At 38.6% G+C, this 16,562-nt stretch overlaps 1 protein-coding gene across 1 annotated transcript in view; it reads right to left on the reverse strand.

Moving 5' to 3' along the window:
• The window catches only part of LOC103195293 (solute carrier family 4 member 1 adaptor protein), a 68,450-nt gene that overhangs the window by 33,957 nt on the left and 17,931 nt on the right, over positions 1-16,562 (reverse strand). Inside the window, exons 3-8 of the mRNA XM_007938828.2 lie at positions 14,765-14,887; positions 13,143-13,203; positions 12,679-12,818; positions 8,566-8,726; positions 7,742-7,811; positions 4,598-4,784 (exon numbers count right to left, since the gene is read on the reverse strand). Coding sequence (XP_007937019.2) covers positions 4,598-4,784; positions 7,742-7,811; positions 8,566-8,726; positions 12,679-12,818; positions 13,143-13,203; positions 14,765-14,887 — 742 coding nt within the window. The remainder of the gene's footprint in view (positions 1-4,597; positions 4,785-7,741; positions 7,812-8,565; positions 8,727-12,678; positions 12,819-13,142; positions 13,204-14,764; positions 14,888-16,562) is intronic.

The following is a 16,562-nucleotide window of genomic DNA, read 5'->3' on the forward strand; positions in this document are numbered from 1 at the left end:
GAAGTATATAGTCCGGAATGCCGTTCTTCCAGTTTGTCCCTGGGATAGTATTGCAGGTAGGCCACACCCCTGGGGAAACTCCCCCTAGGCCGACCAGCCGCTTAGAATGCAGTCATGTGATCCATCATGGGAACCACCACTCACAACTGGAGTCCAGCCAAGTTGACACATCTTTAACTATCACAAATACTTACTATCTAAAGCAGACCTGTCCAACAGAACTTTCTGCAATGATAGAAATGTGGAATTATTCAGTATCTGTGCTATCCTGCTGCAGATGTTGGCTGCTACAGGCTCACATCTGCACTTTTCTCAAGACAATTGCTGTGCCATCCAACTCATCCCCTCCCCCATCATGCTTCCTTCACTCCCTTACAGGTTTCTGCTGAGAACACCCCCTCCATAAATCCTCGTAGAAGAACCCTTATCTCAGGGTCTTTTGGCGGGAGCTTGATTTAAACATATCTTACCCATATACAAAGGAGCTCTGGTGGTGCAGTGGCTAAGGATTCAGCTGCTAACCAAAAGGTCAGGTTCAAACCCACCAGTCACTCTGTGGGAGGAAGATGAGGCAATCTACTTCTATAAAGATTTACAGCTTAGAAACTCTGTAGGGTAGTTCTACTCTGACCTATGTTATTATGTGTCATCGAGTCAGACCCAACTCATAAGGACCCCTCCTTGGGTTTATGAGGTAGTATCACTATGGTAGTAGATTGCCCAACCTTTCTTCCAAAGAGTATCTGATGGGTTTGAACCGCCAGCCTTCTGGTTAGCAGTCAAGTGCCTTAGGTACTATACTACCAGAGCTTCCACTCTGACCTCTCGGGTCACTGTAAGTCTGAATCGACTTGGTGGTAGTGGTTTTGGTTTTATGCAGATAAAAGCAATGGGCTACCTGTGTGTTTATCCTTCACCATCATTTTTCTTTTTCTAATGCATTTTATTGAAATATAATTCATGTTCAGTGAAATACAAAAAACTAAAGTGACAGGGGTCAATGTATTTTATTTATTTATTTATTTATTGCAGTATTCCCTCCCCTCCCCTCACACCCCTGGCAACCAGCAAAGAAAGTTACCCTCCATATATAAACCTTTCCTTGACCCTCCACAACAATGAACTACTACTATATTTGTCCTTCTGTGATAGACTTTTTTCACTCAGCATAATGTTCTCCAAGTTCATCCATATTATGCAGTGTTTTGCAGACTCTACATTATTCTTTAGTACAGCATAGCATTCCAGTATGTATACGTACCACAGTTTGGTCATCCACTCTTCCGCTATAAATGTTACAGATAAGTCCCTTGCCAGATATGTCATTATCAGCAAATGTGAATCTGTTGCTGTCATTTTTGTTATGTGCTTTTACTTGGTGTCGATTTCTTTGTTCCATATAATTTTCTACGCTGAGCTCATTTTGTTTATGAATCGTATTATCACTTCCTTCATTACTATTGTTTTAGTATTTGCTGAATATTTATGCTGGTCCTCTTTTTTGATGTGGAGGTTTATCATTTTCTTTGAGGTTATCCTGTGATTTATAGTTTTCTTCCCAAGTTTAGAACAGTCTATTCTATCTTGTAGTTGTCTTGACTTCCCTACCATCTAGAAGTTCTGTAACAACACAGTTTTTTCCCTCTTTTTGGTTTGTAGTTGTCTTCACTTGTCAAATGATGTCTCTGGTTCCCTGTTTATAATCTTGTAGGCTTATTTACTTTGGGTACTTCCATAGCTGGGTTAGTTTCTGGGTTATATCATCATGTGTGTTAATGGTCAGTTGTTGTTGGCTGTTGTTGCTTCTCTGTCCAATGGGCTCCCTTTAGTATCTCTTGTAAAGTTGGTCTGGTTTTAACAAACTCCCTTAATTTCTGCTTATCTGGAAATGTCCTAATTTCACCATCATATTTGAGGGACAATTTTGCTAGGTACTTAATTCTTGGCTGGAAATTTTTCTCCTTCAGTGCTTTATATATATACCATCCCATTGTCTTCTCACCTGCATGGTTTCTCTCGACAAATCTGAGCTTAGTCTTACTGGTTTTCCCTTGTAGGTAACTTTTTGTTTCTCTCACGCTTCTCTCATGATTCTTTCTTTGTCTTTGGTTTTGGTGAGTTAGATGATATTTTTCTTTTGGGGTCTATCCTGTTTGGGGTTCGTTGGACTTCCTGAATGGATATAGTCTCATCTTTCATCATACCAGGAAAATTCTCTTCCAACAAATCTTTGACAATTTTCTCTTCCACCATCATTTTTTACAGATGGTGCATGTTGTGTACCTTGCATATATTACAGTAATACTTCCCACATATTACATAAATAGTTGCCACATTTCTTTTTATAGCTACAAGATGTTTTACTGTATATTTACTTAACCCTTCCCTTTTGATAAACTTTTGGGTGGTTTCTAATATTTTACTATTATAAACAATGCTGAAATGTATATTCATCACTTCCTAAGTATATGAGTATAAATGTAAGATAAATTCCTAGAAATGGAATTTTAGATCAAAGGGCATATGCATTTATAACTGGGATAGATACTGCCAATATGTCTTCTATACAGACTATACTACTTTGCCCTTTCAAGAGAATATAAGAAAGTGCCTTTTCAAACATAGCTTTGCCAGCATAGTATATTATTACACTTAAGAATATTTGCCAATACCATAGATTAAAAAAGGCATTATATAAGACACAACTATAGGACTCTTCCCGTCTGGAGCAAAAGAGTGTGAAGTAAACCAAATACTCAAGGAAGCAATTAGCAATGGCCCACATGAAGCACAGCCTCCTCTAACCTGAGAGCAGAAGAACTAGGTAGTAACTAGCTACCCCTACTGACTGCTCTGACCAGGGACACAACAGAAAGTCTTGGTTAGAATGGGAGAAAAATATAGAATGAAACTCAAATTCATAAAAAACACCAGACTTACTGGACTGATAGACCAGAGAAACCCCCAAGATTATCGCCCTAAGACCCTTTTAACCTGGAACTGAAGCCACTTCCGGAGAACACCTTTCAGCCAAATAATAGACTGGCCTATAAAATAAATAATAACACCCATGAAGAACATGCTCCTCAGAACAATCAATTATATGAAACCAAACAGGCAACATTTGTCTTAAAGCAAAGATGAGAAGGCAAGGAGGGGCAGGGAAACTAGAGGGATGGAAATAGGGAAGGTAGGATAGACACGGGGGAAATGCTCACAGATTATGGGGTTAGCAACCAAAGTCACAGAACAATATGTGTATAAATTGTTGAATGGAAAACTAATTTGCTATGTAAACTTCGCTTAAAACACAATAAAATGTTCCCCCAAAAAATGGTATTACATTGTAATATCTGTATTTCTCTTAAAATGAGTGAGGTCCAGAATCTTTTCATATAGTTAAGAGTTATTTGTAATTTTTTACCTGTGGTCTATCAGTCAATATTCTTTGCTCATTTTTTTTTTTTTTTTTTGGTTGGTTGTCTACTTATCATTCACAAGTTGTTGTTGTTATTGCTATGTGCCGTTGAGTCGGACCCGACTCATAGCAACCCCTCCTTGGGTTTCCGAGGCAGTATCACTATGGAAGTAGATTGCCCAACCTTCCTTCCGAGGAGTGGGTGGTGGGTTTGAACTGTCAGCCTTCTGGTTAGCAGTCAAGTGCCTTAAGCACTATGCTACCAGAGCTCCTTCCTTCACAAGTAGTCTTTAGATACTAGGGAAACTAGATTCTATGCATATTGCTCTTAAAGCAGTTTATTCTGTACTAAAAGAAAAAGTAAAAACTTTAGAGCCTTCCAATGAACTGGGAATCAATATAATTTTCTCTCAAAATCCTTTAGCAGTCTGTATTTCACAAATGAAGTGGATTTTTAATCTAGGAAACCACTATCTTCTGGACTTTAAAGGGTTTCTCTATTTCTATTTCTATTATAGAATGATTATCTAAGATAAAGGTCCTTGGGTGGCAAAAGCAGTTTGCAATTGGCTGCTAACCTAAAGACTGTTCAAACCCACCAAGTGGCTCTGGGGAAGAAAAGCTGGCAATCTACTTCTATAAAAATTACAGGCATGAAAACCCTATAGAGCAGTTCTACTCTGTAATACACAGGGTCATAGTGAGTCAGAACGGACTCAATGGCAACAGGTTTGGGGTTTTATTTTTTTTGGTATCTAAGATAAAGATAATTCAAAATCTTATCCACGCAAATCAAGTCCTGATACATGCTACAACATAGAAATATGCTGGGTGAAGTCAATCACAAAAGGGCTAATATTATATGATCTCACTCATATGAAACATCTACAATAGGCAAATGTATAGATACCAAAGTTTATTAGTGGTTACCAGGGGCAAGAGGGAGCGAGAAATGGCGAGTCATTACTTAAGAAGCATTGAGTTTCTGTTTATAATAATGAGAAATATGGCAACAGATACTGGTGATAGTTGCACAATATGATTAATGTTATTGATGTCACTATTGCAAATGTGAAAAACATTAAAATGTTGTGTTATATATATATTAACAACAATTAAAAAATATTATCTATGCTAACTTAGGCTTATTTAAAATTCCAAATAGAATTTAAGTCTTACTTTTTTAGCTCTGGAATCTCTGCTGGCTTTACAATTTTTATCAACCCTTTAAGTCTTTGTTGTTCTTTCCTTAGTTCAAAGCTTCTCAAGTGAAGTTTCTTCCGGGACACACCATCTAATGCACTCCCTGATTTCATTTCTGACATGAATGCATCTAAAGAATCCTGAGATGGTGACTCTGATAGACCTGCCAAAGAAAAGGATAATACATGTTTAGAATGATGGCACCACAGGATCTCAAAACCTACTCTACAGCCACAGTAGTCAAAACTGCCTGGTATTGGTATAATGACAGACACATAAACCAATGGAATAGAATTGAGAACCCGGAAATAGATCCATCGACCTATGGTCAGCAGATTTTTGACAAAGGGCCACAATCCATTTAAATGGGGAAGACAACGTCTGTTTAGTAAATGGTGCTGGCAAAACTGGACATCCATTTGTAGAAAAATGACACAAGATCTGTACCTCACACCATACACAAAAACTAACTCCAAACGGATCAAAGACTTAAACGTGAAACCTAAAATTATAAAGTTCCTCAAGGAAAAACTAGGGGCAAATTCAGGGGCCCTAATTATTGGCACAGACTATCAAGCATAACCCAAAATGCACAAACACCAGAAGAGAAACTAGATGAATGGGACCTTCTAAAAATTAAAATTTTTATGTGCTATGCAAGACTTCTCCAAAAGAGTAAAAAGAGAACCTACAGATTGGGAAAAAATATTCAGCAATGACGTATCTGACAAGGGACTCATCTCTAGAATTTACAGAAAATCCCAACACCTCAACAACAAAAAGACAGTTCAAAAATAGGCAAAAGACATGAACAGACACTTCACTAAAGAGGATGTTCAGGCAGCCAACAAACATATGAAGAAATGCTCAGGATCATTAGCTATTAGAGAGATGCAAATCAAAATAACAATGAGATACCATCTTGCTCTAGCACAAGTAGCAAAGTTCAACGAGACACAAAATAACAAATGCTGGCAAGGATGTGGAGAGATTGGGACTCTCATACACTGCTGGTGGGATCGTAAAATGGTACAACCACTGTGGTAAGCAGTATGGAATTCCTTAAAAAGCTGGAATTAGAAATACCATTTGACCCAGCCATTCCCTTACTAGGTATATATCTTAAAGAAGTGAGAGACATGACAAGAACAGACATATGCACACCCATGTTAATCGCAGCACTATTTACAATAGTCAAAAGATGGAAACAAGCTAGATATCCATCAACTGAGGAACGGATAACCAAACTATGGTACATACACACAATGGAATACTATGCAACCCTACAGAATAACGCAGAATCTGCAAAACACTGCATAATGTGGGTGAACTTGGAGGACATTATGCTGAACGAGATAAGTCAATCATAGAAGGACAAATATTGTGAAATTTTGTAAAAAATTTTGTATTTTACAAATATTTACAAAATATTGTAAAAAATTTTTACAAAAATAAAATATTTACAAAATATTGTAAAAAAAAAATCCATTATTATAAAAAGTCAAGGAAAGGTTTATATGTGGAAGGAAATTTTCTTTGTTGGTTACCAAGGTTGGAGGGGAGGGGAGGGAACACTGTTAGATAGGTAGAAACAAGCACTGTTAGATAGGTAGAAACAAGTATTGATTTGGGTGAAGAAAAGGGCAATGTATCAAATGTGAGAGATCAACATGGTGGCACTGAGGAAGAGGAAGACATAGAGAGGTGTATGGGAGGTACAGAGAACAAAGATGAACCCTTTTGCGCATATAGTACTGTGTTGTCAGTGAAGGCAAACATGGATACACGGGTGGATAGATGGGAAGACAGGCTGAACTATGAGGTGTATTTATACATAGGGGAGTATGCCCAAGATCATGTGTAAGGCTGGCAGACAACGTTTCTACAACTGTATCGGTATGTTCTGTAAGAATTCCCAGGTATATAGCAGAGCTGACAAGGGACAAGGTTGTAGTCACTTCTTGGCCACAGCCAGTTACCCAGAAGGAGTGAGGAGTTGAACTTGTGGGCTCAGGACCATAGTCACAGGGGACATCAAGCTCAATTGGCATAACATACTATGCAAAACACTGTTCCACATCCTACTTCAGTGACTAGAGACTGGGATTTTAAAAGCTTGCAAGCAGCCAGCTAGATGCAATGATGGGCCTCTCCTCGTCCAGAGCAAAGAAGAATGAAGAAAACCGAAGATGCATGGAAACAATTAGTCCAAGTGACTGGTATACCATGTGATCCTCAGCCTATATGACTATAAGACCAGAACAACTAGATGGTGCCTGGCTACCACTGTCAACCACTCAGAGGGGGATCCTGGATAGAGTGAGAACAATGTGGAACAAAACTCAAAATTATTTGGGAAAAAGGACGAGGTTTGCTGGTCAGATAGAGCCTGATGGAACCACCGAGACTATGGCCCCTAGCTGCCCTTCAGGTCTGGAACTGAACCCACTCCTGTTGCTTCCAGCAAACAAAAGACAGGCATATGAGCTGAACATTTACATTAGGTGGATGCACTCCTTGGAGAGAACACTCATAAGAGAATAAAAGGACTGCGTATGCATAGGAAGACAGCTCAGGGGGCAGGAATGCATGGGAGGAAAGGACACAGGGAAGAGGTAACTATGGGGAAGAAGTAGGGGGAGAGCTGTTGCATTGTTGGAAATTGTAGTCAATATCATGAGACAAAGTATATGTGAACTGCTGTATGGAAAGTGAATTTGCTCTGAAAACTTTCACCCAAATCACAATAAAAAACAAACAAACAAAACAAGATGGCTCTACATATTTTAAGATTAGCCAAGGTTCATAGGAAAGTCAGTAACACAGCTGAACAGAGGACATCACTGATACTGAGAATAACAAAATGGGCTACAGCTGTGAGATATTGGGAAGTCACCTCTTCAATGGGTTTAATTTCCCTAATCTATTAAAGAGGTTCAACCAAATGATTTAAAATATTCTTTCTAGATCTAAAATGCCATGATTTCTTTTAGAAAGAGTTCTTTGGCTCCATATTCTGTATGCTCTGGCTTATTAACCAATATAGCCCCAGTGCTTAGTACAATGCACTAAAGATGGTAGGTGTTTAATAAATATTTGTTGAATGAATCATTGTCTTACCTTTGCTTGAGGCTTTCAGCCTTTCAGAAATTTCAGAGAGTTCCCTTTCAGCATCATTTAACTTTGCAACCTGTAATGCCCACATCAACAGGATTAGCAAATGTTTTTCTTCTTACAGAATATGATAGTATTCTTTATTTTCCTTCTCTCATTTTCACTACTGTTTCACCAGTCTTAGAGGATTAATTCAGAAGTCCAATTAAGTCTGTTCCTTACAAAGTTAACACTTTACCTTTGTTTATGTAATTCTATCTGAATTTCTAAATTAAAGAACTTAGAATGAAATGGAATGAATGTATACAACTCAGTTATTATTGTACTCAAAAGAAAGCATTCAAAGCATTTTTCATTGAGGAAACAGAAGGATAGATATTGGGCATGCTCTAAGTTCCAAGTATTAAATATAACGTAAACACATGCCAACTCATAACTTCAAAAGTTTAAGATTATTACCGCACTATACTCCTTAAAATTCTTTTGTCTCCTCTTGCTGCCAAAAGCTTAAGGTCAATTTCACCTCAGAATGTCCCAATTTGGAAATTTTTCCTTTCTTTTCCTAGGGGTAATGTCCTATCTGAGGAATGTTTATTAATGAATCAACATCAACCTAAATGAAAATCTCTATCAGCAAGCCAAATTTCATCCAGCTAATTGGATAAGACTCATATGTTGCCATCAAATTTACAGATCACATAAAAATTGTTATTCAGTACCAAATTTCAATGGCACTGCTTTTTAAAAACTCTAATTATCATAAAACAGATGTAAACAATACATTCTTTTATAAAAAGATTACCACAACTACGTCGATAAATAAAACTTACCAATGATTCAAAGGTCTCTGGCTTCTCATCAATCTTCCCAGCCTTCTTCATTCGGTTGAGACGCTTCTTCTCAACCAGGCCAGTCCGATCAAGAAATGTGTCATCATCACTATCATAATAGTCTTCATCTTCCCAGTTCTTGGCTTTCCTTTTCCGAGATACTAGAGGTGGATAAAATAAATGATAATGAGATCAGATTCTCTAAAAAAGGTAAAAGACGGGTAGGCGAGTAGATAAAAGCATTATCATCAATTAAGAAGACTCAAGAATTGCCAAATTACATATAAAAACAATGAACTAATTTATATTATGAGGGAGCTCTGGTAGCATAGTGCCTGAGGCACATGACTGCTAACCAGAAGGCTGGCAGTTCAAACCCACCAGCCACTCCTCAGAAGGAAGGTTGGGCAACCTACTTCCGTAGTTATACTGCCTTGGAAACCCAAGGAGGGGTCACTATGAGTCGGGTCCGACTTGACGGTACATAACAACAACAACAACAACAACAATTTATTATGAATAAAAAGGCTCTTAAACATCAATGAGGGAGGCAAAGACAAGATACACACTCTGCTAACACACTCCACCCTATCACTTTATAACCAAAGCCAAACTCACTGCCATCGAATTGACTGCAACTCATAGCAACCCCTCCTTGGGTTTCCAAGATGGTATCTCTAAGGAAGTAGATTACCCAGTCTTCCTTCTGAGGAGTGGCTGGTGGATCTGAACCACCAGCCTTCTGGGTAACAGTCAAATGCCTTAGGCACTATGCCAGCAGAGCACCCCAGATAAACCAAGTGAAACAGATAAAATTGATGATCCTGGAATTCTGAGCACTGTCCAACAAGAAGAAAAAGTATTAGATTAAGTGTAGATAAGAAAGGGAGACAGAGTGAGAGTAGTAACTGGGGAAAGACAAGAAGCCTGGCCAGCCTAAGAGAAAATCTTACAAACACAAAGGAGGATGAGGAGGGAAGGGGAAAAAAAAAAAAAAAAAAACTTCACGGAATCCACATGGCACAGTAGAGAGATTGAGAAGACTTAAAAGTGAGCTAAAGCTGTGTGTGGAAGAGGCATATACAGGGAAGTGGGTCAGACTTCCAGTAGCATAAGCAGCCACGGAGTGAAGAGGGAGTAAAGGAAAGGGAATAGACGAACACTCCCAGAAAAAACCAAAGCCCAAACCAATCCACTGCTGTCGGGTGGATTCCAACTCACAGCAACCCTTTTTGGGACAAAATGGAGCCACCACTTGGGATTTCAGAAGTTGTGGATCTTCGTGGAGGAGGGCTACCTTGTCTTTCTCAAGGGGTGGCTGGTGGATTCCAGCCATAGGGCTTTGACTGACAGCTGAACACAAACTACTACAAACAGATATAGCCAGGGGCTGCAGCTATCCCTTCCTGCACCTGCATGACAGGCTGATCTTCCTCACACTAAGTACAAGAGATCTGTACCTAATGTCTATGAAGTGGGGAGTGTACCCAAGCCCATGTATAGGATTGGCAGACAATGGTCCTATAAGTGTATTTGTATGATCTGAATTCCCCGGTGTGTAGTAGAGCTGACAAGGGATAAAGTCAATTCTTGGTCACAGTCAGCTACCCAGAGGGACTGAGTAGTTGAACCTGTGGGCTTGGGACCATAGTCATAGGGGACATCAAGCTCAACTGGCATAACATACTACACAAAACATTGTTCCACCTCCTACTTTGGCAAGTAGCAACTAGGATCTTAAAAGCTTGCAAGCAGCCATCTAGATGCAACAATGGGTCTCTCCTTGTCGAGAGAAAAAAAGAATGAAGAAAACCAAAGATTTGTGGAAAGAATTACCTCTAGCGACTAGTACATCATGCAGTCCTCAGCCTATATGACTATGAGACCAGAAGAACTAGATGGTGCCCGGCTACCAATGTCAACCACTCGGAGGGGGATCTATGTAGGAGATCTTGGATAGAAAGGGAGAACAATGTGGAACAAAACTCAAAATCATTTGGAAAAAAAAAAGGGGGGACCAGGTTTGCTGGTCCAATAGAGCCTGGTGGAACCACTGAAACTATGGCCCCTAGCTGCCCTTCAGGTCTGGAATTGAACCCACACCTGTGGCTTCTAGCCAAGCAAAAGACAGGCATAGGAGCTGAACATTTACCTGAGGTAAATACACTCCTTGGAGAGAACAATCATGGGAGAAAGAAGGGCTGTTTATGCACGGGGAGACAGCTCCAAGGGCAGGGGTGCATGGAGGGATGGACACAGGGAAGAGGTGACTGTCGGGAGGATGTGGGAGGGGAACTGTAGCATTGTGGTGAATTGTAATCAATGTCATGAGACAAAATGTATGTGCACTGTGTATGGAGGGTGAATTTGCTCTGTAAACTTTCACCCAAAAAATAATAATAATAATAATAAAGGATTTCCAAAAAAAAGAAAAAAGGAGGGAAGAATAAACAAGAGGTACAAAGAAAACCAAACATAATACAATTATTAACTTAAGGACAAACAAAAAGAAAACTGCTCAGCTGTTGACTAATATTTGCATAACTTTTTAATATAAATGATAAATACCAATTTAAGGAGCCAACAGATAATAGCTAATGTTACTGCCTTGAAATATAACAACATATCCTTCTTTTTTAGAAATAATGGGCATTTGTAAATGCCTGAAGAAATAACTGGAAGAGCTGAAATTGTAGACTCTAGGGATGAGGACAAAGCAAGGGCAGGGAGTAGGCATTTTGTTTTCGGTTGTTTCAAACTATACACAAATTGCTTTGCAAAAATAAAAAACAATTTGAGAATAAATAAAGATATAACAAAATACAGGCCTAACTAAAAAATTATGGTCTATCCAGTTGTTTTTTATTAATGAGGTATGGTTCACTGAATTACTTAGTATGGCTCTTCTAGCAATGGTCTTTGTGACTACCACTAGATGACTAGGTGGAACTATGTACATGTACAGTGCTTATGCCCACGAAGGCAGCTGCATAGTTTGCCAACAATGTAACTAAAGTACATGGTACCCTTGTGGGGGGTAGGACCATGGAAATAAAGTATATGGAACCCCAATGTGAGGACTGGTCAGTTTTGTCATTCTACTAGGCTTAAAATGAGCCCTCCCAGAGCTATAAGGGGGGGAATCTCACTGCCATCAAGAGAGAAGAGCCAGGAGCGGAACATATCCTTGGACCCAAGATCTCTGCACTGAGATGATGGCAGAGAGATGGCAGAAAGATAGTGGCAGCAGCAGCAGCAGCAGCAGAACCAAGAGACTAGTGTGAGATACAGCAGCAGGCTTGCCAGCCATGGTGCAAGAAAGCTGACTGTCTTTGGGCAGAAGGCTTGCTGGCAGCGTGAGGGTATCTAGGTGTACTACTGGCAGAGCTATAAGAGATCTGTAATACTAGCCCAAGCAGGGCAGAGGCCAGGCCAAGAGGCCAAGGGCCAAGAGAGGTGTGCCTTTTGGCATGGCTAAGGGGAAGTTGTCCTGATAGAAGAATTTATCCTGAGAGTGTTCATGAACCTGAATTGTAACCTGTTACTTCCCTAATAAACCCCACAATCACAAGTACTGTCTGTCAGTTCTGTGTGGCCACTGCAAGAAATTATGAAACCCAGCAGAGAAGTATTGAATGCTATGGAAGGGACAGTTGATGTTAAAATTGGTAAAAAGGTTAGAGGGTGGCAGCATGTCTGGCTTCTACCTCATAGGAACCAGCCTTGTGCTGATCTTCCTAAAAGAAATGATTTGAGTATGAAGTAAATCTAACACATTAATAGGGGCAACATCCATAATACATACTTATATATAAAAAAGTTAGTCATAGAAGAGTAAAAGTGACATGACTGCAGTTCTATGTGAGTGTGAGTGTTTATTTTTGTTAAAGGATTTAGTTCTAAACACGTTTATATATGCATAGAAAAAACGTCTGGGAGAATATAAATAAACAATGGCTACCTCAAGGTTTTCAAATTGAAAAGTTTTTCTTTCACGTCATAAAATTTTACATAATTTACACTTTACCCCATAAAGAAGTTCTATTCCATTTTATGTTAAATTTTTCTTTCTTTTTTTTTTTTTTAAGGAAGAAAGCACTCCCATATACTGACCTGCCTCCTGCCGCAGCAATCCCAAAGTATCGAGGATCCGACAAGCTTCTAAGGAACACTGGATCATTGCCTCCTTTTTCTTTCCTGAGTGAATAGCCTCAGCCATCAGTTGTTTTCCAGTTGAATCATCCACAGGTAACCTACAATGGTTTGGAGAGAATTATAGCACAGCTGTATTCTCATGAAAACTACTACTTTGTTGTTATAATGATGTTTTTTTTAACTGGTTTTTCAATTTCTCAATTCATTTTGTTCTATCCTGCCAAGGCTGGACTTCAAATCTTTTCCTTCTACCTCTTACCTTCCTCCCTTGAAATAATGTGTTACTCAAATAACAAGGCTTGAAATCAAGAACAGCCTAAAATTTAGACTTAAGTTATTACTCCAGCTTTTGTCTAGAAACATAAATTAAGCCTGAAATTAGTCATTTTCCAGAAATGAACATTAATGGGAAAAGAACATACCTCACCCTGCAGAGCCAAGTACTATGTCCTTGTTCATCAAATTCATATTCTAATTCTTCTCCTAAGAAAGAAAGACATAACAATTTTAATAGGATCTGAAAATTGTTAGTTGATACAAAGGGAAGAAATAGAGTAAAGGTTAAATAAGAACAGCAGCTCCCATAACACACAGAATACTGGATTTCAAAGCACTTCTCATTTTTAAGATTATAATCTGGTAACAAAATTAAGAAGATTTTGAGGCACACAGAAGAAAACTCACATCAAACCAAAATTGTCCACTGTACTTTCACCACTCTTTGTAACTGAAGAATCTTGCATTATCCATTAGGTTACTGATCTCCAGATTTTTCCCAAGGGTCCAGAGGACATAAACATTTATAAAACCTATAAATACTTATAATCAAAAGCAGCTTTTCTTTTCATACTCTTAATGATCTCCAAAGCCCTAAGTATAAATAACAAGATACTAGAAAAAGTAGTTACCTATGATGGCTCCTAACTATTTAAAGATCCCATTAAAAATATAATGTAAATGGGCCTTCTTGGACTGGCCTCCAGAGGTAAAAATGGTTCATTTGTCACAGCTGCCTGGTTTTTGCTGTTAGTTGCTGTCAAGTCAGCTCCTACTCATGGCAACTTCATGTACAACAGAACAAAATGTTGCCCGGCCTGCACCATCTTCAAGATCTTAGGGACGCCTGAGTTCACTGTTGTGCCCACAAGTGTATTCTGAATGCCTTCCGACTTAGGGGCTCATTTCTAGCACTATATTAGACAATATCCTGTTGTGATCCATAAGATTTTCATTGGCTAATTTGCAGAAGTAGATCACTGATCTACTTTCCTTCCTAGCCTTAGTCTAGAAGCTCTGCTGATACCTGTCTACCATGCAAAACCATGCTTAAAACACCAGTAGCATAGCTTTTAGCATAACATGCAAGCCACCACAGTATGAGACAAACTGATAGATGGGTGGGGGCCTGGTATTTAAAAGCATAAATATTAAGTGTAGAAAGCAATCAGTTCATATATATATTCTTCACTCTGCACAGCCACACATAGACACTCTTTCAAAATATCTACTGAAACAATCTTCTGCAGAAATTTTTGTAAATCATACAAAGTCAAAATCCATGTTAAGAATTACAGAAGATCAGGTGAATTAGGAACAAAAATTTACAAAATGGTGGCTCAATTTTCCTACCAAGAAAGTCCAGAGCCTTTTGAGAAGAACGAGACAAGGAAAAAGTACTTCTTTTCTTTCTAAGAAGGAAGACTACCAGTATTTTCACTATTTTCAAAAGAAACCTGAATGATACCATAGATCAGAGGTTCTCAAACTTTTTGGTCTCAGAATGCTTTTATACTTTTAAACATTACTGAGGACTCTTAACCAGTTTTTTGTATGTATAGCTATCAATATTTAACACAATAGAAATTAAAACTGAGAAATTTTTAAAATATTTATTTTAAAAAAAGAAATCTGAAGCAACTGACCATAAGGGCTGAACAAGAAAGTGCGCAGATAAAATATATCATTTAAAGTGCAGTGCTCAACCTAAAGTCCTAAGAAACGACACTGTTATGGACACTAGCAGAGTCATAATGTGTTTACTTACCTTCTCGGTCAAAAAAACCTTGGAGAGCCTTTTTTGGATCCTTTATATAAAAAGCCTCCCTTTCCTGCTGAAACTCTAAGACAATGGGGTTCTCTTCAGCCTCATCCTCTACAGCATCTTCTCCTATAGGAAATGGGAAAGAATGAAAAGATAACTAATAAATAAAAAGAAATAAAAGATCTAAAGAGATCATCTGAATGGTACCTACTATCCTTCAGGCTGCATAAAGATAGTTAACAGTGATGAAAAGAAAAGTCTTTCAGACAGAGAGAAACAAACATAGTTTGGAACATTTCAGGTTTTCTAAATTATGAAACAAGTCAAAATTAGTTTTCATGATACCTTAATTTTTCTTTTCTTCTGTCCATCACTATATTTTAAAACTAAAACTATTTACCACATTTTCTATGGTAAATAACAAATTTGAGCTCCTCAGCTTGGCATTCTCATCATCTTACACTCAGGTCTAATACTCTGTCCCCAATATAACTTCTTAATACTTTCCATATCTGCCAACTAAACTAATTCACTCAATATTCCCTTAAAATTATCAACGCCTTTCCTCAACACCACTCATAAGGTTCACTCACAAGTTGAACTTTATAAGGGCTACTTTTCCCCAGCTCAAGATCATTTTGCTTATAAATACATAGTTTCCCAAAGATCTTAGTCTGTGGTGCCCAATAGAAATAAGAAAGTCATATATGTAATCTAAAATTTTCCAGAAGCCCCATTTAAAAAGGAAAAAGAAACAGATGAAATGATCATTTCAAAATGTAATCAACATAAAAATATTATGAATGAGGTATCTTACATTCTTTTCTCACACTAAATTTTTAAAACCTAGTGTGTATTTTCACTTACAGCACATGTCAATTTGGATTAGCTACATTTCAAATACTCAAAAAATATACATTGCTGTTGTTGTTGTTGTTGTTGTTATTTGCCATCAAGTCAGACCCAACTCATAGCGACCCCTCCTTGAGTTTCCGAGGCAGTATCACTAAGGAAGTAGATTGCCCCATCTTCCTCCTGAGGAGTGGCTGGTGGGTTTGAACCACCAGCCTTCTGGTTAGCAGTCAAGTGCCTTAGCCACTATGCTACCAGAGCTCCTATACATTGCTAGTGTCTACCATATTGGACAGAGAAGGCTTAACTTCTCAGTGACTGCTACCTTCTCTGAATCCTTACTATAGCATGGTAAAGTAACTTTTGGTTTTTACTTTTTGTCTGGCCCTATTAAAAGAAAAAATACGGAATAGGACTTAACAGATTCCTCTGAGTATATAGGAACATTCACAAAGGTCAGTGACCAATATGAAATATATCCAGGAACAGATAAAAAGAGGTAATATGCATGTACACAGTACTGTGTTGTCAGTGACGGCAAGCATTGATATATAGGTGGGTAGATGGATAGACAGGCTGAATGATCAGATATATCTACGCAGGGGGGAGTGTGCCTGTGACCATGTTTATGGTTGGCAAACGATGTTTCTACATGCATATTTGAATGTGCTGGAAGAATGTCCAGGTGTATAGTGGAATTCACAAGGGGCATGGTTGTGGTGGCTTCTTGGCCACAGCTAGCTACGCCGAGGGAGTGAGTAGTTGGACCTGTGGGCTCGGGACTATGGTCACAGGGGACATCAAGTCTAATTGGCATAACATATTACACAAAAACCTTACTCTATATCACACTTAGCCCCCGGGATACAGGTGAGGAGAGACAACTCAGGGATGCCCAAAGAAGCAGGCCAGAAGAGCAGGAGAAAGGGGATTAAAAGCCAGGAAGCCA

Source organism: Orycteropus afer, unplaced genomic scaffold, assembly GCF_000298275.1.
Source record: "Orycteropus afer afer isolate SDZICR_OR568_19922 unplaced genomic scaffold, OryAfe1.0 scaffold00054, whole genome shotgun sequence".
NCBI classification, from domain to species: Eukaryota; Metazoa; Chordata; class Mammalia; order Tubulidentata; family Orycteropodidae; genus Orycteropus; species Orycteropus afer.